Raw genomic sequence first — 22,433 nt, 5'->3', positions numbered from 1 at the left:
TCCCCGCGCCCCTTTAACACCCGGACAGGTGCAGGACGGCGACGCCTCTGGTTGGCTGGCGTGGGGTGACGCAATGGCACATGGCCCGCTACCATTGGCTGTGGCGCGGGCTCCGCCCCCTGGACTGCAGAGCCGGCGGAGGGCGCACGTCTTACGCAGCCGGCGGTAGCAGCGGCGTTGAGGAGCCTGGGCTTGTGGCGTCCGCGGGTTGGGTGGGTTCTCTCTTCCTCCCCCGCGGCCTACTTGGTTCTGGATCCTTCCTTGCCCGCTCGGGGGCCGTGCGTTTGCAGTCTGTAGACCCCGAACCTGACCCCTTCTCTTCATATCCGGATCCGGGCTCCTCCCCCCCTCCCCCAGACCGGCGTTCCGGACTCCTCCCCCCAAGACCGTCCATCCGACGTCTTCTCCCGCAATATTTAGGAATCTGATCCATTCTCCCTAATTCCGCTGATCCAGCCCCTAAGAACCATATCCCGACCCTAAAACAATGGGCTGACTCCTACCCCCTTGCCGAGGATCCAGGCCACCTCCCCCCGCGGTGACGAGGATAACTTGTTCCCGTCCAGGAATTGCAGAATAGGCTCCTTTCCCCAACTATCTCCCCTCCCTCTGCCTTACCCCAGTCTAGACCTTCTTTTCTTATAACACAGATCTGGACTCCCAGACCCGCGGCACCTCAGAACCCACGCTTTTCTTTCCCACTTGGCTCCTCCAGCGAACCCTCCCCATGTCCTCTGTCTACAGGTCCCCAGCCTGGGAAAAGATGGCCCCACGGGCCCCGAGGGGCCTAGCCCCAGCTCTGCTCTGGGGCCTGAGCCTCTTCCTTGGCCTCCCAGGACCGGTCTGGGTCCAGCTTTCTCCGCCTCCCAAGTCTTCTTCCCCCACTGAGCCCCATCCATGTCACACCTGCCGGGGACTGGTCGACAGTTTCAACAAGGTGGGTGCACCAGCAGTGTAAGAGGAGGGGGCTAGCTACTATAGCACAGGGGTTGAGAGCTGGGAGCTCTGGCATACAAGTCTGCATAGACTCAAGTGTCCCAGCTTGGTTACTTACTGGTTGTATGGCCTTGGGTAGGTGCCTCTCTGTAACTCAGTTTACTGGTCAGTGAAATATAAGTGCTGGAATGTGCCAGACACTGTACTTAGCTATTACTAGTTTTCTCCATTTCCAGGGCCTGGAGAGAACCATCCGGGATAACTTTGGAGGTGGAAACACTGCCTGGGAGGAAGAGAAGTTGTCCAAATACAAAGACAGGTAAGGAAGAGGCTGGAGGGGTGGATTTGTATATCTAACATCCCAATCTGTGTTCTGCTGGTGAAAGCCTAGAGATACTTGGGGAGCACTTATTCAACAAATGTTACTGAATACCTATAGGACAGCACTAAACAAGCCAAGCAGAATTCTTTCTTCAAGGAGCTTCTATTCTAGTAGAGGAAACAGTGAATAAGTAAGTAAATAATGTCTTATCAGGTGAAGAACAGTAAAGCAGAATGGTGGGAGGCATGGCATTCAAGGTATGACATTCGAACAGAGACCTGAGGTGCAGAAGCAAACTGTGCGACAGTCGGGGAAGGGTTTTGGACAGAGCGGGACTGAGCTTGGTGTATTTGAGAAGGGGCTGGATTTGGAGTTGGCAGAAGAGAGAGTGGTGAAGGTGAAGGCAGAGAGCGTTGAAGGCCACAGAAAGGCATTCAGATTTCATTCTGAGTGTAGCGGGAAGTCATTGGAAGGTTTGGAGCAGGAAAGTGATGTGGTATTATTTATACCTATAAAAGGTCACTTACACTAACAGACTATAGGGGGCCAAGGTGGAGGAGCAGGAAGACCAGTTGGGAGGCTAGTGCACAGTCTAGGCATGACAGTAGTGGTGGACCTGGTGAGAAGGGGTCAGATTCTGGGTACATTTTGCAGATAGACTGATAGGACATGATGATGGAATCATTATGGGGTGTGAGAGAAAAAGTAGAATAAAAGGTGCTCACTAGGTTTTGGGCCTGAGCAACTGGGTGAATCGTGGGACTGTCTTACGAGATGGAAGAAACGGGTCTGGGGGGGCCTGGAATCAGACGTTCTCAGTGAACATGTTGGGCTGAGATGTCTGTTAAACAGTCAAGTAGAGTTAGATTTAGGAGTCAGGAGTTCAGGGTAGAAGTAGGGCTGGAAACATGAATTTGACAGTTATCAGCGTATAGTCAGTGTATAAAGCCAGGGGAGAAGATGAGATTTTATTGAGAGGAGAGGCCTGAGTCCTAGGCCCTCTAGCTTTTCAAAGTCAAACTGGGGAGAAAGAGGCCTGATTCCTAGGCCTCTAGCTTTTCAAAGTCAAACTGGAATTAGACCAGCTTGTCATTTCTAACCCTTTGTACCTTAGGGTCACCTCTCTGATCCTCAGTTTCCTTATCTGTAAAACGGGAGTATTAATGCCAATCCTATTTCATAGGATTGTGGTAAGGATTAAACTATGATACGTACTAGAAATAAAAGTTTTGTTACTACGTAACACTGGTCATTTTCCTTTCCCTCAATGGGGCTCAGTTGCCTCATTTGGGAATGAGGGGATTGACCAAAATAACCCTAAGGGCACTTATAGCTCTATAATGGTTACTGTTTTTTTGTTTTGTTTTAAATCACCTCCTATATGCCAGGCACTGTGCCAGACCCTTTAAATATATAATATAATACATTTTATGTGTAAATGTATTTTTAAAAAATTTTTTATTGTAGTAGAATGCAATAACATAAAATTTACCATTAGAGACATTTAGTATATTCAGGTTTTGCAACTATTGCCATTATCTAGTTCCAGACTGATTTCATCCCCCCAAAAAGAAACTCCATCCCTATTGAGCAGTCACTCCTCATTCTCCCTCCTCCCAGCCCTTAGCAACCACTAATCTGTTTTCCATCTCTATGGATTTGCTGATTCTGTTGGAATCATACAATATGGCCTTTTATGTCCGGCTTCTTTCACTTAGCATAATGTTTTCAGGGTTCATCCATCTTGTAACAAATATCAGTACTTCATTCCTTTTTAAGGCTTAGTAATATTCCATTGTATGAATAGATCACATTTGTTTGTCCGTTTATCAGTTGATGGACATTTGGGTTGTTTCTACCATTTGGCTACTGTGTATAGTATTGCTATGAACATTTGTGTACAAGTTTGAACACCTGTTTTGCATTTTCTTGGGTATGTATCCAGGAGTGGAATTACTGAGTCATGTGGTGATTCCATGTTTTATTTACGGAGGAACTGCCAAAATGTTTTCATTCCCACCTGCAATGTAGGAGGGTTCCAGTTTCTCCACATCCTTGCTAACACTTGTTATATGATATATTTTTAACCACATCTACCCAGCAGGGGTATTATATTCTGTTGTACAGATGCAGGGACTGAGCTATCTTCCAGCCAACCTACAGGAGAGCCATTGTCCCCATTTTACAGATGAGAAAACACATTCAGGAGAGGTTAAGTTCCTTGCCCAAGGTCACACCACTAGATTGGAACCCAGGTCTCCCCAAACCAATACCCCTTCCATTGTGGCCTCTGGCCTTTGACATTATCTGGCACGAGGTGGGGAGGGGGGAGATTGTAAGGAGGGTGGTGGGTGGGCTGGAGTGTGTTCCTACCACCCATCCCTGTCTGGTCAGTGAGACCCGCCTGGTAGAGGTGCTCGAGGGCGTGTGCAGCAAGTCGGACTTCGAGTGCCACCGCCTGCTGGAGCTGAGTGAGGAGCTGGTGGAGAGCTGGTGGTTTCACAAGTGAGTAGCGGGGGCCTTCCTGGGAGGGGCTCAGGCAGGGCCAGCTGGTAAAGCAGAGGGTGGCGAGCTAGGGGCTGTGTCCTCATTCAGCGCCTTCCTCCAAACCCAGGTGTGCTGAGGACTCGTTGGGGGGCCCAGGCTCTCACGCTGAGCTGCAGACTGCCCCTCTGTCGGACGGGGAAAGGGCAGCCTTATGGGTCTTACGCCCAAGATGGGCTGTATCACAGATCCTGTGGGAGGTTGCGGGAGACGGCAGCACCTCTGACACTGTCTCAGCCCCCTCACCATCCCTCCGCCTCAGGCAGCAGGAAGCCCCAGACCTCTTCCAGTGGCTCTGCTCAGATTCCCTGAAGCTCTGCTGCCCCTCAGGCACCTTTGGGCCCTCCTGCCTTCGTGAGTTTTTCAAGTTCCTCTTGGGGGATGGAAGGGGACTGCTGGGGCCAGGGATCCAGTCCTGGCTCGGCCCCTGGCTGGCTGTGTGAGCTCAGGCTGCTCATATCACTTCTCTGGACCTCTGTTCTCGCCTGCCTCACAGGGCTGGTGAGATGAACAAATCCATGGGGAACGGCTCTGAAAAAGGATACGGGGTTAGAATGAGTCAGGTGCGGCCATGGTTTCTGTCATATATTTAAGAAATGCGCCCCCCCACCAGGCATTTCCCATGTCTGGACTAAGGTGACCTTCCTAGGGACGGGCAAGTGCTGCTGAAGGCCCTGTTGTCACCACCTTTTTCTACACACAGTCCTGAGGCAGGAGCTGAACTTAACTACCAGCCCCTTTTAGAAAAATCTCTCTCAAAGCTGCAGATATAAAGAGTTAGCAACAAAGATGGTCAATTCAGTTTTTATAAAACAAAAGATTTGTAAATAACCTAACTGTTCCACAATGGGGTGTTGGTTAAGTAAATTTCATACTTATGACAAAATATTATGATGTCGTTAAAATTGTTTCCTCTCCAAAAATGCTTACTAATATGGGGAAAATGTTTTCTACGTACAAGGTTGTATTTACGATCCCACCCGGTTTGGTGTCTGCCCACAGCCTGTCCTGGGGGTGCGGAGCGGCCCTGCGGTGGCTACGGGCAGTGTGAAGGGGAAGGAACTCGAGGGGGCAGCGGGCACTGTGACTGCCAAGCCGGCTATGGGGGTGAGGCCTGTGGCCAGTGTGGCCTCGGCTACTTTGAGGCGGAGCGCAATGCCAGCCATCTGGTATGTTCGGGTAGGTAGCCAAGAGGCGTGGCTTTGGGCAGGGGCGTGTGGGGTACCTGCCTGCCCACCCTCATACTTCCCGCATTCCACCCAGCTTGTTTTGGCCCCTGTGCCCGCTGCTCAGGACCTGAGGAATCAAATTGTTTACAGTGCAAGAAGGGCTGGGCCCTGCATCACCTCAAGTGTGTAGGTGAGTGGGACCCTGCCCTAGGTCTGGAGGGGTGGGCAGGGTCTTGGGCTTGGTCCCCCATCAACACACACATCTCTGGGCTAGACCAGTCCAGTCCCCATCTTCATAGAGATATCAACCTGGTTGGGAAGGCAGAAAAGTAACCAGGCGCTTACAGTATAGACTGATCGTTGTACAGTGAGAAATGTCTCTCTTCCAATTCAGTGGTAGTGGGGAATCAGGGAAGCCTTCTTGGAGGAGGTGTCACTTGGGTCAAGTCTCGAAAATTGAAGAAGGGTTAACCCAGGGAATGAGCATACTGAACTTGGGGTCTGGAAACCTGTGTTCGAGACGAGGGTAAAGGCTAAGCTGCTGTAATAGAAAGATCCCCAAAGACTGTGGCTTAATGAATTTAGAGGTTTATTTTCATCTCACATCACAGTCTGGAAGCCAGTGGTCCAGACTGGCAGAAAAGCTCTGCTTGTCATAGTCATTAAAGACCTAGATTGATTCTGTCTTACTGGGCAGTCATCCCCTTGGGTGTTGAGGCTGGATCACGGGCACCTCTATGTATCATGACCTGGTATTCAGGACGTGCGAAAGAGAAGAAAGTGCACGGAGGATCCAAGTCTGTTGTATTAAGGCCAAGTGAAAAGTGGAGCACATCACTTCTGTTTACAACACGTTGGCCAGAACTGAATCACAAGGCCACACTTAGCTGCAAGGCAGATTGAAAAACACAGTCTCTAGCTGGACAGCCCTGAGTCCAGCTGCCCCTCTGCATGTGTGTTGGTGGACAGCCTGCAGTCTCAGCCACACTGTTTAAGCCTGGGCAAGTCCATTCCCAACAACCCTGGCCTCAGCTTCCCTGTTAGTGAAATAGGGATTGAAATCCCCACCCTGCCGGCCTCTTTGCAGACATTGATGAGTGTGGCACAGAGCGAGCCAGCTGTGGAGCCGACCAGTTCTGCGTGAACACGGAGGGCTCCTATGAGTGCCGAGGTAAGTGTCTGCTCCTGCGGGGGAGGGGTGTGGGGAGGGTAGGAGGAACTGCTCCACGCCTTTCCCCAAAAACTGCCACGTTACCAGGTGCCGGCACCACCCCCCACCCCCGCCCTAGGCTTCTTCTGGAGCAGGGCTTCCCCCAGGCCTACGGGCAGCTCGCACCCTTGTCTGTCCTCTCCCTTCTCCAGACTGTGCCAAGGCCTGCCTGGGCTGCATGGGGGCAGGGCCTGGCCGCTGTAAGAAGTGTAGCCCTGGCTACCAGCAGGTGGGCTCCAAGTGTCTCGGTGAGTGTCCTGCCACCTGGGAGTGCCTTGTCCACCACGAATTGACAGGGGCCGAAATGTGGACGGGGTGTGGGAAGGAAGGGTGGAACGTTGCCTGGGTCAGCACAGAGCGCGTGTCAGGATGTGAGTGAGACCGGAGTCAGGGGTGCTGCCTGTGGGACCCTGGCGGTTAGGGCTCTGACCTCTCCTTGGCCTCCGTCAAGACGTGGACGAGTGTGAGATGGCGGTGTGTCCAGGAGAGAACGAGCAATGCGAGAACACCGAGGGCAGTTACCGCTGTGTCTGTGCCGAGGGCTACAAACAGATTGAGGGCATCTGTGTGAAGGAGCAGATCCCAGGTGAGCCCCAGCTCGGCCCCAGAAACCTGGGGAGGGGAGGTCCTCATCCAGGGGGAGGGCAGGCAAACCCCTCCTTCAGGCAGCTGCAGGCCCTGGCCCACCTGCACTGCCACCCAGCCCTCATGAAGCTGCACTGGGACCCGAACCCCACCTCTGACCCCCAGGGTGGCTTTTGGTGGCCTCACACCTCCCAGGGTAGAAAGGAAATCGGACTTGGCGTCAAATCATTCTGTGCCCCCCGAGCCTCTTTCTCATCTGCCCTTGCCCCGCCTGAGGGCTGCTGTAGGCCGTAGGGGTGATGAGATGAAGGACAATCACAGTGATGACGATAGTGACCACTTCCACAGTTCCTGTGTGTCACACGCTGTTCCAGGCATATTGCATGTATTAACTTATTCACCCCTAAAACAAATCCAGTGCTGTAGCTATTATTCTCATCGCCATCTTGCATAGTGGAAGCAGGGACGCAGAGAGATGAAAAAACTTGTCCAGGGCCCCATGGCAAGCAGGTGGCAGAGCTGGGCGTCACATCCAGGCACTGTGGCTCTGGAGCGGGGCTAGTACACATGCTCTGACCCAACTCTCCCGCGTGGCCTTGGGCAAACCTCTTCACCCTCTGCGCCTCAGTTTCCCATCTAGTAAGACAGGGATAATAAATGCCCGTCTTGGAGTTGTTCTCAGCAGTAAATGACACTGTGTGCTGGCGTGCCAGGCAGGCGTGTGGCAGTGATGATCAGGTGTGTGGGAGGCTCCGGGAACAGGGGATGAGTGACGGGCGCTTCTCTTGCCCAGAGTCAGCAGGCTTCTTCTCGGAGATGACAGAGGACGAGCTGGTGGTGCTGCAGCAGATGTTCTTCGGTGTCATCATCTGTGCACTGGCCACGCTGGCCGCCAAGGGTGACTTGGTCTTCACCGCCATCTTCATTGGGGCTGTGGCAGCCATGACCGGCTACTGGTTGTCAGAGCGCAGTGACCGTGTGCTGGAGGGCTTCATCAAGGGCAGATAATCCCTGCCACACCTGCAGCATCTCCTCCTGCCCAGGCTGACCCCAAGGTCGGGATTCTCCCACCTGGACACTTGAGGCACTTGCTTTACTTCTGAGAGTGCGGTAAGCACCCTCTACCCACCTTATGGGGCAGCCCAGACACCTGGGCCTGGGCAGGTGAGGCCCTTGGGTGAAAAAGTAGCCCTGTAGGTGGGTGCCATGAGATCTTGGCCTTGGGGCACTGGTCAGCCTTCATAGTGTTGTGAATTTTTTTAAAAAGTGTCTCCTCGTTGTGGCTGCTAGTGAGCTTTGGCCCCTACCCAGGATGGGGGGGGGGGGGCGTCCCTTCACAACCCCCTCCTGCCAGCTGCATGCTGTCAGCTCCTGTTCTGTCCTCACCCCCTTGCCCCTCAGCCACTGATTTATTTATTCATCTCAGGAAATAAAGAAAGGTCTTGGAAAATGGAGAAGCTTGTCTTACTACCTGCCCCCACCCACCATGGGTTGGCCTAAGCTACTGAGAGCCCCTCCACCCTTGGGGAAGTTTCCTAAAACCCTGGGAAACTGAGGGCCATCCTGATGCAGGAGCAGCAGGAGGACAAAGGAGAGGGTTGGCCCTGAAGTAGTGTTAAGAGAAGGGAGATGGAGGAACCAGGCTTAGGAGTGGAACTTTCTCAGTTCAGTACCAGCTATCACTTGCCAAAGGACCCTGACAAATGACTTTCATCTCTGAACTTCACTCTTCTCATCTATAAAATGGGCATGATAACGCTTCCCACTCAGGCTTACTGTGAGAATTAAGGTGATGGATGTGAAAAGCTGAAGACAGTGTACAGCAGATAGATGTTCCATGAAATATTGATAGCCATTATTTCTAAAGCCTCCAAGGGTTCAGGGCCCTTTCCTTTGGAAGTCCTCCCCTCCGCAATAAACACAGGACTTAGAATCACTGGGGGTGGGCATCTCCTCTAAACAGGATCCTGGCATGGCCGGAGGGAGGCTTGAGCCAAGTCCTAAGGGTTTATTTCTTTGGCACAAAGAGGACAGTCTGGACAGTCGAGCCTCATCTTCACACTGGAGGGTGGATGGGATGTTAGGGCATCTGGACCCTGTTCCCCATTCCCAAATACGTGCATGTCCACCCTGTATTCTGCATAAGTCACGGCCTCTGTGCAAAATACCCGCTAAAAAATAGAGATATTTTAAAAAACAAAAATCTGGGGGTGGGGGTGGGTTCGTGTCCGGCTGTCTCCGGAGGCTGCAATCAGTTGGGGCCCAGGAATACTCCCGGAATGTTTTTCAAATGCTCAGCATCCCAGAAGGTCATGCCGCGGTAGGGCCATCGAGGGCGGGGCCCTGGTCCTGAGTTTCTGGACCCCCTCAGAGCTCGATGGTGTCACTGGAGGCGCTGCGGGAGTCCCCGGGCTTGCAGCGAGGCTGGATCCCATTCTGGGGCTCCCCGGGCCGGGCGGGACCCGGGGCAGGAGCTGGGGCAGACAGTAGCTGCACCGTGCTGGGCAGCTCATCCAGGGGCAGACTGTCCATCGACGACAGCCCGTGGCGCCAGGGGTTCCAGCTGATCTTGAGCGAGCCCCGTGAGAAGCTGTCCACGGAGCTGCCGGAAGCCGCCCCGACAGGCTCGTCCACTACATGTGGTGGGACCGGGCCGCGCACGCGCACGTCGCTGAGCGACCGGCTGCGGCCGCGGAGGAGCGAAGAACCTGCGCCATCCAGCTCGGCGTCGGGATGGCTGCCCCGGCGCGGCCGCAGCGCGCCCCCGGGCGGCGGGGAGGCCAGGCCACGGAGGCCGCAGCGCCGGAAGATGCTGTCTCGCACCAAGTGCTCTCGGAAGAGCGCGGCGTCGATGCTGCGGCTCAGGTTGATGGGTGATGGCGGCCGCAGGTCTAGCTCGCTCATCGATGGCGCCGGCCCCATGCTGCTGCGGGACGGTCCCGGGCCACCCAGGGGACCGCGGCCCAGCGACGCAGCCGAACCCCAGGCGCCTGAACTGGGCGTGGCTGGAGGCCCACCCTCCGCCGGGTTGCGCATGAGGCTCTTGCTAATGTCCAGGGTACCTGCGCCGACGCTGCTGGGCCCCGCGTAGCAGTTGTTGGGCCTCTCGGGCACCTCGCTCTTGCCGGAGGGCGTAGGGCACGCCAGGCGCAGCAGCTTAGCCCAGCAGGCGTGCTCTGTGGGCGGCCTGGGCCTCGCGGCGGCCAGAGCGGCCAGCGCCAGGGTGAGCGCCCACGTCAGCTCCAGCAGGCGCAGCCAGAAGTGGACGCCCCACCAGGCCCACGAGAAGTGGCCCACCCGGCCGGGGCCCGGGTACAGCCAGAGCGCGGCCGCCAGCTGCAAGCCACTGGCCAGCAGCCCCAGCGCGCCCGCCACGGCCAGCAGCCTGGGGCCCGGGCTGGCATCCCAGCCCCTCGGCCCTTCCAGCAGGCGGCGACGGCACAGGCAGAGCGTGCCCAGAGCCACGGACGCGCCCCAGGCGCACGATAAGCCCTGAGCCAGGAGGTTGAGCGCAGGCCTCGCCGACAGCAGGTCTGTGGCGAGCAACCCCAAGCCGTGCGCCAACGCCAGCGCTCCCAGGAGGAGCGGGTTCTGCAGCTGCTGTGGCAGACCCGCGCCCAGGCCGAGCAGGGTCAGGGCCGCCAGCGCGGTGAGTAGCAAGGGAAAGGGCAGATTGTAGAGCACCAGGCCGGCGCGTAAACCCAGTCGTGCCTGCGAGCCATAGGGGTCGGTGAGCATGTAGGCGGACCGCAGCCCCGACGCCACCAGCACCAGCACCGCCGCCACCAGTGCCAACCGGGGCCCCGCAGGGGCGGCTGCCAGCGAGGCCAGTGCCAACAACGCAGGCAGCAGGAAGAGCACCCCGACCCCGTAGACGTGCAGCTCCCAGGAAAAGCTCAGCACCCGCCGCAGGGGACCCCAGCGCAGGGGAGGTGAGGTGGCGTTGGCCGGGGGGCTGGAGGCTGGGACTGATGCCGCGGAGCTGGCGGAGGGCTCCGGAGGGGGTGGCTGGCCCAGGGCACGCTGCGTGGTGACCCGAATGAGGCCCCGGCGTGACGTCGAGGGGGCCTGGACAGGGGGCGCTGGGGGGTGGCTTTGGGGACGCCCCGGCCACTCCTCGGCTTCATCTGCAACAATAACAATATTAAAATAGCCCTCTGAAAAGTACTTTTGATTTTCCATCATCCTCCGGTGTAGTGAGCAAGTTACTTAACTTTTCTAAGCACATCTGTAAAATGGGGATGGTAATAGCACCCCTCTTCACTGGGTTGTGGTGAGGATTAAATGTTTAGCACAGTCCCCAACACCCAATAAGTGTTAAATGGATGTGGCCTATCATTTTTATTAACATGCCACCTGCTCTCAACGGGGACTGCATATTAGAATCACCTGGAGATCAACTCAGTCAGAATTCCTTGTGCTGGGGCCTGGGCACTGAAATTTTTTAAAAGCTCCTCTGGTGAACTGTGGGACTTGGAGAATCACTGCACTAAATATACCCATGTATACTTAAGAATTTATATTTAAGAATTTTCTAGCCCTCAGAGTGCAAATGACTTCTCCCAGAGTACCCAGTGAGTAGTAGTTTATTATCCTAAGTTGTTTGAAGTTGTTGGCCATTTCCTTTAAGGAGGTGTTTGTCCCCATTCACTCCCCACCCCTCGCTTATATACCTCACACAAGTTCTTAGGTATTAGAGTACCCGATCTCCCCAACCCCCGAGCCATGCCCTCACCTGGCTGCAGGGCTCCCACAGGGCTCTCTGTTCCGTTTGTAGTTGGGCCAGGGTCCGAAGGGCCAGGGATGAGGGACTTGGGGGTACCTGGGGCCTCCACTGCTCCTCTCACACGCTGGGGGGAGATGGGGTCTGCTCCATTCATTGCTGCTATCTCTGAAATAACAAAAGCAGTCATTGCTTTGCCTGACCCTCCAGCGTTCCCCAAAATCTAATCCCCCAGGAGGGAGGCACAATCACCCTCATTTGCCAGAATGAGGAAAGCAGGACCCAGAGGGACCAGAGGTCACACAGAAACTGGGGCATCCAGCTGCCCTGGAACACTGCCCGTCCCAGCCCTGCTCAGCACCCTCACTTTGATACCCACCTGGCTTGGGCTGCCCATTAGGAGTCTCTGAGGCTGGGGGACCTGAGGGCTGGGGTCCTGATGAGCCCCTAACATCAGGGAGGTCAGTCTGTTTGGGTGAGGGACTTGGAATACTGACTTCCCAGGTCTCCCCACCTCCAGCCTTCTTGGGGAGCTCCATGGGCAGCTCCTCAGCAGGAGGAAGGCTTCTGGCCAATGCCAGGTCTGGCTGGGACCCAGGCTCCTGAGAGGATGCCGCCTCAGCTGGTGATACTGAGCCAGCATCAGGAGCTGCTGGATCCTGCTGGGTGAAGAGGGGGCCTTGAGCTGCCTCCTGGAAGTCCTCCTCACTCCCACCCTGTTCTTTCAGCCCTGGCCTCATGATAGTGCCTGGGTGTGGTGCAAGAGTGTGGGGAGGGCCCTTGTGGTCCCAGGGGGATGTCTCTGAGACCCCGATCTTGGCTTTGGCCACAAGACCCTCATCTCTAGGTGGTCGCTGTCCCACTTGGCTTCCAGGCTGCCCTGGGATGGGAGGAACCGTGGCTAGCCCGAGTTGGAGTCTGGGAGTTGTGGGGATGAAAGTGAGATGGGGGGTGCCCACTGGATAGGGGGCTGGTGCTTCTTGCTCCACAGACTCCTGTGATTCAGGAGGTCCTGTCCAGCCCTGAAAAACTGGCCCTCGAGCCACCTGGAGGTCATCAGTTACTGGGAGTCCTTCTCTCTGCGCCCCATGGGCTGCTTTAGGTCCATGCAGGGCTGGGCCAAGGGAGTCCGTGGGCCTCTCAGGCATCTCCTCAGCAGGGACCTGGGGGACATTGGAGTTCCAGGGGCTCTCGTCTCTGGGCTTCTCCCAGAAGAAGTCAAAGGCCTGGGCCTCTGTGCCAACAGGGCCCTTGGGGTGGGCTCCTGGGATCAAGTGTGGTTCCAAGTCCTCAAGTGGCCTGGGAAGGCCCCGGCCCAGGGCAGAGCCAGCCCCCAGGGACAGCAGCAGCAACAGCAGCAGGCGGCCATACACACAGCCCCAGGGGCTGGGAGCCATGGTTCGCTCTGATGCCTGGGCCTGGAGCCCTCAGCTTCCAGTCTTCACGGGATGAGCCTAAAAAAAGGAGAGGGGGATGGCATAAGATGGGTCTCCCATGGCTGCCCCAAAGAGGCTGGTGGGAAAGAAAGGAAGAATCCTCCTCTACCCGCCCCTTCCTCTTCAACCTCTTCATGCTGCCCAGAGTGACCTTTTAAAACTGCATCTCTGGTCATGCCACTTGCCCTAATTCAAAACCTTCAATGGCTCCCCATCGCCCTCAGGAGAGAATATAAGCTCCTCTCCTGGCCTTCCAAGGCCACACCAGGATGCTCACCTATCCCTCAACACCCACGGAACTGCCTGACGCCCCATGCCTTTGCTCCTGCTCTTCCCTCAGGCTGGAATGCCCTCTCCCTTCTCCTTCACTTGCTGAAATCCTATTCTTTTTTTTTTTTTTTTTTAATCCTATTCTTGAGGGCCCAGGTCAAATATCAGAGAGGTGGAGAGGGAGAGAAATACTACGCCCGTGCCTTTACGCCCGTGCCTTTGAGGAGGGACCTGGGTTTCAATCCCAGTTTCACCATTTCCTGGGTGAGTTACTTTTCCCCTCTGCATCATGGTTTTCCCATCAGTAAAATGGGTATAATAATAGTACCTAACTCAAAGGGGCTCTTATAAGACATAACAAAACACAGGATGGACCAGGCCCATAATTGGAGCTTAATAAGCATTAGAGCCCTTTTACTTTTCCTTTTGTCCAGAAAGCTTTCTTTCCCACCAGCCCCCTTAACTATGTCAACAAATAATTGGAGGACATACTATGTGCCAAACCTTGGGGATAAAACAGTGAAGAAGATTGACAAGATGCCTGGCCTCACGGAGCTGGTATTCTAGGTAAGAGACAGACAATGAATAATTTTAAATAAGGTGAGCTATGGAGAACATAAAACAGGGTTAAGAGATAGAAGGAGGGGGGGCTACTTTACACAGGAGTGCTAGAAAGGCCACTCAGGTGACATTTAAGCTAAATGCTGCATGGGAAGAAGGAGTCAGCCATTTGATGATATCCAGAAAAAGCATCTGGAGGAGGGAACAGAAAGTGCAAAGGCCCTTCAGCAGGAATGAGGAGCACAGCAGATGCGGGAGAAAGGAGCAGAGGGAGATGAAATCAGGAAGGTGGGGCTTTCTCAAAAGCCACGAAAAGGCACCTGCATTTTATTCTAAGTGTCCCAGGAAGCCAATGGAGATGTTAAGCATGGGAGTCATGAGATCTGAGAAGTGTCTTAAAAGGCGGAGAGAGGCCAGTGCAGAAATCCAGGTAGGATATGATGGTGGCTTGTTTCAGCTTGAGTATTTCTTTTCCCTGACACTCCCTCCACCCCTTCCTGTCACACCAGTCACATAGTATAATAATCTCCTATCTCCCCCACCCTCCTGGGGCTTCTCAAGGGCTGTGTCTGCGTCTTTTATTTCTTGTCTCCAGCCACTGCATATGCCTGGCCCAGGTGGATATTCCTTTATGGTGCCGCTTCCTGAGAGTCCCTAATGGAGCCGGGAGGCAAGACGGGACCCCACGGCCAGGAGAGGGGGACCAGGAGAGGGAGCCAGGGGCTGTGAGAGCCAGTGCCCGGGTGTGTTTAGGGGCAAAGGCCCTGTTCCCTTCCTCTCTGGGGAACAGTTGTGCTCAAAGATCCTTGGTGGCTCACAGACACCTTGAGAAGCCGAAGAAAACTCCAGGCGCTCTCCCCAGGGAAGTGTCCAGGTCCACCAAAGCTTGTGGGTAATTTTAGGGGGAATCAAAGACCCCTTAAACCCATTCCCCAATCTGCCTCATTAGTTCATTTCTCAAACATTCACCGAGCTCATGCTCTGCTCCTGGCCCAGGCTAGGTGCTGGGGACCCAAAGAGAAGCCTCAGTTCCAGTGTGGGGAGTGGTGGTGAGCTGAGGGGGAAGGACTGGAAGGGCCCTAACACAGGCACTAGTTAATAATAGTACTTCTGTGTTGAGCTCTTGCCCACTTAGGCTCCTGTGCTAAGCTTAGCTGCGTGTCCTCGATTTTATCCACCCCTCCCAAAACAAGCTGGTGTGAGTATACCCATTTCATAGGGGAAGAAAGCAAGGTTCAGAGAGGTTGAGCAAGTCGCCCAAGGTCACACAGGCTGCAAATGGCCATACTAGGGGCTGTGAAACCCGCATTGGCTCATTTTACACAGGGGGTCCGAAAAGCTTTGCAGAGGAGGAGACAGCAGAGTTGGGCCTTCAGTGATAAGCATCTACCATCTGCTCACCACCCGCAATCCAAGAGATGTAGTCACCTCCGGATGAGGAGGGGGCTGCACAGTCCTGGTTTCCTGCTGCTGAAGAGGTTTTTTTTTGTGTGTGTGTGTGGGGGGGTGTTCTCGCTCCCTCAGGGACTGGGAAGAGGCCAGCCTGGGGGCAGGGCGAGGGCCGCCGCAGGGCAGCCTCCAGGAGCTGGTCCATCTCGGGTTACCTCTCCTTTTCCTCCATCTCCTCTCCCCTGGCTCCGCGCCTTCCCGCAGTGTCCTGGGTGGGGGGTGCACGCTGGTGCAGGCCCTGCCGCTCGCACCTGAGAGGGGGGCTACAGGCCACGCTCCCTGCCTGGGCCCCGCCATCGCCCCCTCCCTAGTCCAGCTCCTCACCTGGGCGCCGAGCTGGCAGCCCCCGCGTTCACCTTGCGCACGTCCCTGAAGCCGCTTGCCGCGCCGCATCCTCCGAGATGCTCAGACTTGGCTAACAGAGCCCGGCGCTGCCGATGGCGGAGCCCGCCCACAGGAACGCCATCCTTGCTTAACCCTTTCCCCTTAGGGATGGATTCTTCTCCCAGTCCTGACCTCCCCTCTCTGAGAGATTCTCAGGGCTAAGAAGGGAACTGAGGTCACCTTCGAGGGGTGTAGAAATCACTTCCGCAGCATCCCCGAAAACGGGGCAGCCAATCTCTGTTTGCATACCTCCTGGGACGGGAAGCTCACTTCCTTAATGTCTCTAGACCTATATCCTTATAGGGCTACATACATACTACATACAGACCTACAGGTAAATCCTACCTACAGCTTGATGTGTATCCTTCAGCTTTTTCAAGGCACAGCCATATATACTTCTTAAATAGAAAAGAGATCATACTGTACATGTCGTTCTGTAACTTGCCTTTTTCCCCTTCACTTTGCAATATAACCTGGCACATTTTCCATGTACATTTCTGCAGATCCATCTCATTTCTTGTATTCAGTGTTGAGAACTGCAGCGTATGATCAGCCTGTCATTTTTATTTATCTGGTTCCTGAGGTTGGACATGTCGATTGTTTCTAGCCTTTTGCTAGCAGGAATAATGAGGCAGGGACATTCTTGCATAGACATCTTTGTGCACATGCACTAGCGTACCTATCAGATAACTTCCTCCCTGAGGCATGGTTAGGTCAGTGGGTCTGCACATTTTCAGGTCTGTCTGTCAAAATGCTCCAGGTCCCTCTTTGGACAGCTCCTGATGTACTAAATTTCCACCATTAGGTTCAACACATTAAGAGGAATCCACACAAGGAATACATGTGGTCATTAAATATGGTGTAGAGTCCTTAATGGCATGGAGACATGTCCAGAGTAGATTGTTATTTATTTATTTAAATTTCAGTCATTTGAATTATAAAAGTAATATGTGCTGATTGTCCCAATTCAAGCAACATAGAAATGTTCAAAGAACACATGAACTGTCTTATCCTTGGTCTCTCCAACTCTGCCCCCCAGATATACCCATTGTTAACACCATTCTGTTTTCTTTGCATCGTATAAAATATATATGTGCATGCATTTCTACAAAAATGGGATCATACTATGCCTATTATTCTATAAGTTTGTTTTGCCTTAAGCAGATATATGTTGGAAACATTTTGAAGGCAATACATACTAGCTCCACCCTTTCTTTCAATTAGCTGCACAGTTTTGTATGATGTGGATGTACCGTTTGTTTCGCAGACATTCCCAGTATTCCCCTACTGATAAGTAATCAGGTGGTTGACAGCTTTTTTTTTTTCTCCTAGAAACAATACTGCAGTAAGCATCCTTACATGCTCATATATACATCATTATATGCTGATACTCTAAATTCTCTCAGATAAGTATTTGTGTGATCCCATTTTTGTTAATATCTGTCAGTCAATCAATCATCTATCCTATCCCTAAATATTAGAAGGTAAATAGTGGGTGATGCGATTTTTATCTAATTTTGCTTTTCTGTTTACCAATGTTTAATACAATCATGTATTTCTTTTGTGATCAGAGATAAGAATGATAAATACCATTTTAAAAAGAAAGAAAGAAGATCCTTCCTAGGTTTGAGCTGAAATCTCCCTCCCAGTGTTTTCCTACCTGCGTCTCTCACAGAAGAGCAATGCCCAGCCATTAGATGTGTCTGACATGTTGCAGTTTGAAGGGTGTTCAGTCCCTAGTAGCTGATAAACGGTGGAGCCTGAATCCAGCTTCTCTGACTCTGGGAGAGGGTTCAGGCTTTTCCCATTTCACCATATCATCTGACCAGCTTTACTGTTTTTCTTGTGGGAACCCCTTCAGGATTGTAAAGTCATCTCTCATTTCTCTAGAATTTTCTCCTTCCAGGCCAAATGCTCCCAGTTCTTTTAGTCTTTCCTCGAAGGACAGGGTTCTGGGATTTCACCATTGTGACATCTCTCCTCTGTTTCCTTTTTACCAGGTCAACGATGTCCTCTTTAAAGTATAACTCTTGGAACTGAACCCAGTTGAGAATACAGCTGAACTTTCACCTCCCCTTTCCTAGAGTCTACTCCTCTATTAATATGACCTCACCCTAAAGTAATGTTTCTGGCAGCCACATCACTTTATTGCCCAATATTGACTAGGTCTTCCTCATCTCGTTGTGTGCATTTGGTCTCTTGACCCTCACTGTAGGATGCTACATTTATTTGTTGTTTATTTTATCTTGTTAGATCTAGCCAGTTGTTCTGATCTTGTGGGAAGTTATCTAGATCCTGATTCTATATGTAATAGATAATTGGCATTTTTTGGCATTGTCCAAGATCTCTCTTCCTGACAGTATCCTAATTTCCTTTGAGGAACCTCTGTCTTTTCCCCTGTGGGCAGTCTTGGTGGGAGGACAGTTCCAGGGGCCCACTACAGAAGCTGCGGGGTCCAGGTCCCTCTTCTCAGTGCCTCCTGTGAACTCTCTAATGAGTCTCCTTAGAGATGTCGAGATTCCCTCAGCAGGCTTGGAGCTGGCTTGGTTCCCTTCCTCAGTTTCCCCCGAGGAGGGCAGTGTGTGTGTGCGTGGACCACCCATTCATGCCCCTGCAGAGTCTCACTGCCTTGGCAGTGCCCAGCCCCCCAATCCACGCAGGATCATTTGGCTGCTCCCTGGATGACTCTTTGGAGCCAGGAGCCCCAATCCCATTGTGTTTCCAAACCGTGGATTGGTAGGGCTTTTGAGATCACACACAAAGGCAAGGGATATTATGATCCCTTTGGCCAGAGGCCAAGATGAAAGCTGATCCAATGGAAAGAGGAGACTGACTGGGGGTGGAGGTGAATGTAAGTGGGGAGCATGGGGTGCCAGGTGTAGGTGGGGAATATCCTGTCTCTCACAGGCGCTCCTAGCATCATCCTGGAGACTCTGGGACAGCAAGAATGGGCAGGGGATGATTCCAAGCTTATGGGGGATGGTCAGTAGCTCTGTTTACCAAGTGCTTAGTCTGCCAGGAGCTGTGCTGCACATCGTACATGCATTATTCTTTTTAATTCCTGACAGCAACCCTATATATTATTATGCTCTCTATTTTACAGCCAGCAAGTCCAAGCTCAGAGAGGTGAAGTAATTTGTCCAAGGACACACAGCAAATAAGAAGCCAAACCATAAGAGCCAGTGATCTTAAGAGTGATGACACCATCCTGCCCCTCTGGAGGCATCTCGGAGATAGAAGGGGAGATGAAAATCCCAGGCCTTCCAGGTGGCTCCAACTGTGCTAGGAGTTTGAGTCTGAAAATAGGCCTCCAACTGGGATCTCTGTTGAAAGGACAGCAGACCACCAGCGTTGGGAGTTGTTGGGAGCTCCTACCCTAGAGTACCTTGGAAGCTCCCAAGGAAAGGGAGAGAGAAGGAAAAGGCAAAGGTGAGTGACAGCAATGAAGTCTCCTGCTTAGATAGGACCATTGGCTGGCATTTCTGTTCTTGCTGGTAGCTCTGGCGGGCAGGAGCAGAGAAACAAAAGGCAGCACGGGGGTGGTGGGGTGGCGGGTGCGGTGGGGCGTGGGCGAGATGCTGCCGCCTGGAGGACATTCTTTGCGTTCTGCCCGCTGTTCTATCTCTGAGGGCAGGAACAATTATACTCTTTCACTCAACTGGCCAAATTAAGCCTCAAGGGTTCCTTGAATGAGTCTTAACTCATTCCTTCTCAGATTTTAGCCTCCATGGATACCAACTAAACGAACCCAGTCTTTTAAAAAGACATTTTTTTTTTGTTGTTAATAAGTCTGATAATCCGGTACACACTTTAAAATCAACTGTTCCTTATTTCATTCCCTCTCACTCCCAATTCCCTTCAACTCTTTCTGGTATTTCTGATTATTCCTTCTGGTTTTTATATGTGTTTTCTAAGGGTCAGATTTATACTGCTAATGTTAATTTTTTTTTTTCAGTTTTAGATTCTACCTATTGACTACTACAAAGGAACGTGAAGATTTAGCTCTCATATTGCCTTCCACATTTTTCTGCGCCGCTTTTGTTTATATCATAAGTCTGCATTTACAATACGAGAAGCACGAAACAAATTATTCAGGCTGAGTCAAGAGTGTACTGTGATTATAATTCCTTTGCTAGATGTTCTGTTTTTCCTGGGGTAAGTGTTGCTTGGTTTTTTACTTGCTTAATTTTCTACGCATCTATCACTAATTCATCTATCTATCATTAATTCCCCTTAATCTTTCCTTGAAGCGAAAAATAATCTAAAGATTTGGCTTCCCATCCAGATAAGAATACTTTCAAAAAGACTCACAGACTTCTATAAAAAATACGTGGTTTCTTCAACAAATAAACAGCTTGAAAAAAAGCAGGGGGAGGGGAAAATGTTATAAAAGAGACTTAAGAGACATAGCAGTCAAATGCCACGTGTGGGCCTTGTTGGGATCCTTATCCAAACAAACCAACTGCACAGAGGCGTTTTAAGATAACTGGGGGTAGTCTGAACATTGATTGGTCCTTAGCATAGACTAAAGAATAAACCTGTTTGGACTAGGTGAATAATGGCATAGTGGGTCATGTTTTAAAAATTCCTTATCTGTTAGAGCTACTTACTAAAATGTTTATGTGTGAAATGATATCGTATCTAAGATTTACTTTTAAAACACTCCAGGCAAAAAAGCGGGTTTGGAAGATACATGAAATACTGGCAAAACGTTGAGAATTATTCATTATCAGTGGAGGGAGATGGGTACGTCCTTATACTATCCTCTCTACTCTTGTGTATGGTTGGAATTTTCCATAATAAAAACTTTTAAATGAAAAAGAAATTCACGGGCTTCCCTGGTGGCGCAGTGGTTGAGAGTCTGCCTGCCAATGCAGGGGACAGGGGTTCGAGCCCTGGTCTGGGAAGATCCCACATGCCGCGGAGCAACTGGGCCCGTGAGCCACAATTACTGAGCCTGCGTGTCTGGAGCCTGTGCTCCGCAACAAGAGAGGCTGCGATAGTGAAAGGCCCGCGCACCGCAATGAAGAGTGGCCCCCGCTTGCCACAACTAGAGAAAGCCCTCGCACAGAAACGAAGACCCAACACAGCCATAAATAAATAAATAAATTAATTAAAAAAAAAAAAAAAGAAATTCACAAAGAAATGGAAGAAAGGAAAAGATTGCACAGAGTTGGCTGTGCATTTTGTGAGCTGGCTGCAGAAATAAAACATTTTATGTATTGGGTACTAGCCCACTTTGGAGGGGCAGGGATACAGAACTCAGGTTTCTGAAGCCCACTGACCTTCCCAGGCTGCCCCAGAGCCCGGGAGATGGGGAGGTGGGACCAGGGTGAGAGCAGGGTCAGCAGGAGGGGTGGCAGGGTGGGGGGTTAAAGCACAGGAGAGGCTCAGGGACATGCTGGCAGACCCCTGACACCCCTCTGCACCCAGCAGTCGCAGATCTCTCCTCGATGCCCTCCTTCTGCAGCCTGGGTAGTCTACAAGAGCCTCTCGTAGCCATGACCATGAGAGATCTTGATGTCAGCTGCCAAGGGCTTATGATCCCCCTCTCCTGCTTAACAGTGATGTAATTCACATAACATAAAATTCACCTATTTAAGGTGTACTATTCAGTGGGTTTTATTATATTCACAAAGTTGTGCAGCTATCATCACAATTTTATTTTTTATTTATTTCATTTTTAAAATAAATTTATTTATTTATTTATTTATTTATTTTTGGCTGTGTTGGATCTGCGTTGCTGCGCGTGGGTTTTCTCTAGTTGTGGCAAGCGGGGGCTACTCTTTGTGGCGGTGAGAGGGCCTCTCATTGCGGTGGCTTCTCTTTGTTGCAGAGCACAGGCTCTAGATGCGTGGGCTTCATTAGTTGTGGCACGCAGGCTCAGCAGTTGTGGCTCACAGGCTCTAGAGCACAGGCTCAGTAGTTGTGGCGCACGGGCTCTAAAACGCAGGCTCAGTAGTTGTGGCACCTGGTCTTAGTTGCTCCGCGGCATGTGGGATCTTCCCAGACCAGGGCTTGAAGCCATGTCCCCTGCATTGGCAGGCGGATTCTTAACCACTGCGCCACCAGGGAAGTCCCTATCACCACAATTTTAGAACATTTTCTTTTTTATTATATTTTTTATTATTGAAGTATAATTGATTTACCATGTTGTGTTAGTTTCAGGTGTACAGCACAGTGATTCAGATATATATATATACACACACACACATATATTCTTTTTCAGATTCTTTTCCCTTACAGGTTATTATAAAGTATTGAGTATAGTTCCCTGTTCTGTACAGTAGGTCCTTGTTGGTTATCTGTTTTGTATATAGTAGTGTGTATACGTTAATCCCAAACTCCTAATTTATCCCCCACCCCTTTCCCCTTTGGTAACCATAAGCTTGTTTTCTATGTCTGTAGGTCTATTTGTGTTTTGTGAATAAGTTCATTTGTACCTTTTAAAAAACTTATTGATCGATTGCCGTGCCATGCAGCCTGCGGGATCTTAGTTTCCTGACCAGGGATAGAACCCATGCGCCCTCCATTGGGAGCACAGAATCTTAACCACTGGACCACCAGAGAAGTCCCTGTACCTTTTTTTTTTTTAGATTCCACATATAAGTAATAGCATATATTTGTCTTTCTCTTATCTGGCTTACTTCACTTAGTACTGTATGATAATCTCTAGGTCCATCCATGTTGCTGCAAGTGGCATTATTTCATTCTTTTTTCATGGCTGAGTAATATTCCATTGTATATATATAACACATCTTTTTTATCCATTCATCTGTCGATGGACATTTAGGTTGCTTCCATGTCTTGGCTATTGTAAATGGTGCTGCAGTGAACATTGGGG

At 51.7% G+C, this 22,433-nt stretch overlaps 2 protein-coding genes and 1 long non-coding RNA gene across 10 annotated transcripts in view; 2 read left to right on the top strand and 1 right to left on the bottom strand.

The window, feature by feature from the left end:
* The first annotated feature begins 75 nt into the window (after positions 1–75).
* CRELD1 (cysteine rich with EGF like domains 1) lies at positions 76–8,223 on the top strand. Of its 4 annotated transcripts, none has more exons than XM_082344422.1 (11): positions 76–212; positions 745–937; positions 1,173–1,255; positions 3,653–3,763; positions 3,873–4,156; positions 4,805–4,981; positions 5,066–5,161; positions 6,059–6,142; positions 6,334–6,429; positions 6,633–6,767; positions 7,560–8,223. In XM_082344422.1, exons 2-11 carry the CDS (start codon positions 764–766, stop codon positions 7,772–7,774), a joined length of 1,455 nt encoding a protein of 484 aa, XP_082200548.1. In that variant the 5' UTR covers positions 76–212; positions 745–763; the 3' UTR covers positions 7,775–8,223. The 4 variants fall into 4 exon arrangements, with proteins under 4 accessions (XP_082200548.1, XP_082200551.1, XP_082200550.1 ...); XM_082344424.1 differs by having other exon boundaries at positions 80–212; positions 4,065–4,156; XM_082344425.1 differs by lacking the exon at positions 6,633–6,767 and having other exon boundaries at positions 4,065–4,156.
* A 536-nt stretch (positions 8,224–8,759) lies between these two features.
* On the bottom strand, positions 8,760–18,684 carry PRRT3 (proline rich transmembrane protein 3). 2 transcript variants are annotated; one of them, XM_082344364.1, is made up of 4 exons: positions 15,530–18,684; positions 11,869–12,943; positions 11,502–11,657; positions 8,760–10,893 (listed from the first exon to the last, which is right to left on the bottom strand). In XM_082344364.1, the coding sequence occupies exons 2-4, from the start codon at positions 12,884–12,886 to the stop codon at positions 9,134–9,136; spliced, it is 2,934 nt and encodes a 977-aa protein (XP_082200490.1). In that variant the 5' UTR covers positions 12,887–12,943; positions 15,530–18,684; the 3' UTR covers positions 8,760–9,133. The 2 variants fall into 2 exon arrangements, with proteins under 2 accessions (XP_082200490.1, XP_082200491.1); XM_082344365.1 differs by lacking the exon at positions 15,530–18,684 and adding an exon at positions 15,361–15,522.
* LOC309606849 overlaps positions 12,960–22,433 on the top strand; it is a 29,128-nt gene continuing 19,654 nt past the window's right edge. The window contains exons 1-3 of one of the 4 annotated variants that reach the window (XR_014232078.1): positions 12,960–13,762; positions 18,693–19,018; positions 19,545–20,419. This is a non-coding gene — a long non-coding RNA (uncharacterized lncRNA). Of the gene's footprint in view, positions 13,763–15,082; positions 15,235–18,692; positions 20,420–22,433 lie in introns of those variants that run through there. The other 3 variants (XR_014232080.1, XR_014232077.1, XR_014232079.1) reach the window with 3 other exon arrangements.

The sequence above is a fragment of the Balaenoptera borealis genome (genome assembly GCF_965194805.1).
Source record: "Balaenoptera borealis genome assembly, chromosome: 12".
Classification (NCBI taxonomy): Eukaryota; Metazoa; Chordata; class Mammalia; order Artiodactyla; family Balaenopteridae; genus Balaenoptera; species Balaenoptera borealis.
Note: the sequence above shows the minus strand (reverse complement) of the source record. Positions and strands in the feature narration are given on the sequence as shown.

Excerpts from the sequence above, each read along its gene's own strand:
- CRELD1 (XM_082344422.1), top strand. The coding sequence starts at position 764 with ATGGCCCCACGGGCCCCGAGGGGCCTAGCCCCAGCTCTGCTCTGGGGC. Across the intron at positions 1,256-3,652 it reads TTGTCCAAATACAAAGACAG|TGAGACCCGCCTGGTAGAGG; the intron begins GTAAGGAAGAGG and ends CTGTCTGGTCAG. Across the intron at positions 6,430-6,632 it reads GGTGGGCTCCAAGTGTCTCG|ACGTGGACGAGTGTGAGATG; the intron begins GTGAGTGTCCTG and ends GCCTCCGTCAAG.
- PRRT3 (XM_082344364.1), bottom strand. The coding sequence starts at position 12,886 with ATGGCTCCCAGCCCCTGGGGCTGTGTGTATGGCCGCCTGCTGCTGTTG. Across the intron at positions 11,658-11,868 it reads TAATGGGCAGCCCAAGCCAG|AGATAGCAGCAATGAATGGA; the intron begins GTGGGTATCAAA and ends TTGTTATTTCAG. Across the intron at positions 10,894-11,501 it reads TGTGGGAGCCCTGCAGCCAG|ATGAAGCCGAGGAGTGGCCG; the intron begins GTGAGGGCATGG and ends TTATTGTTGCAG.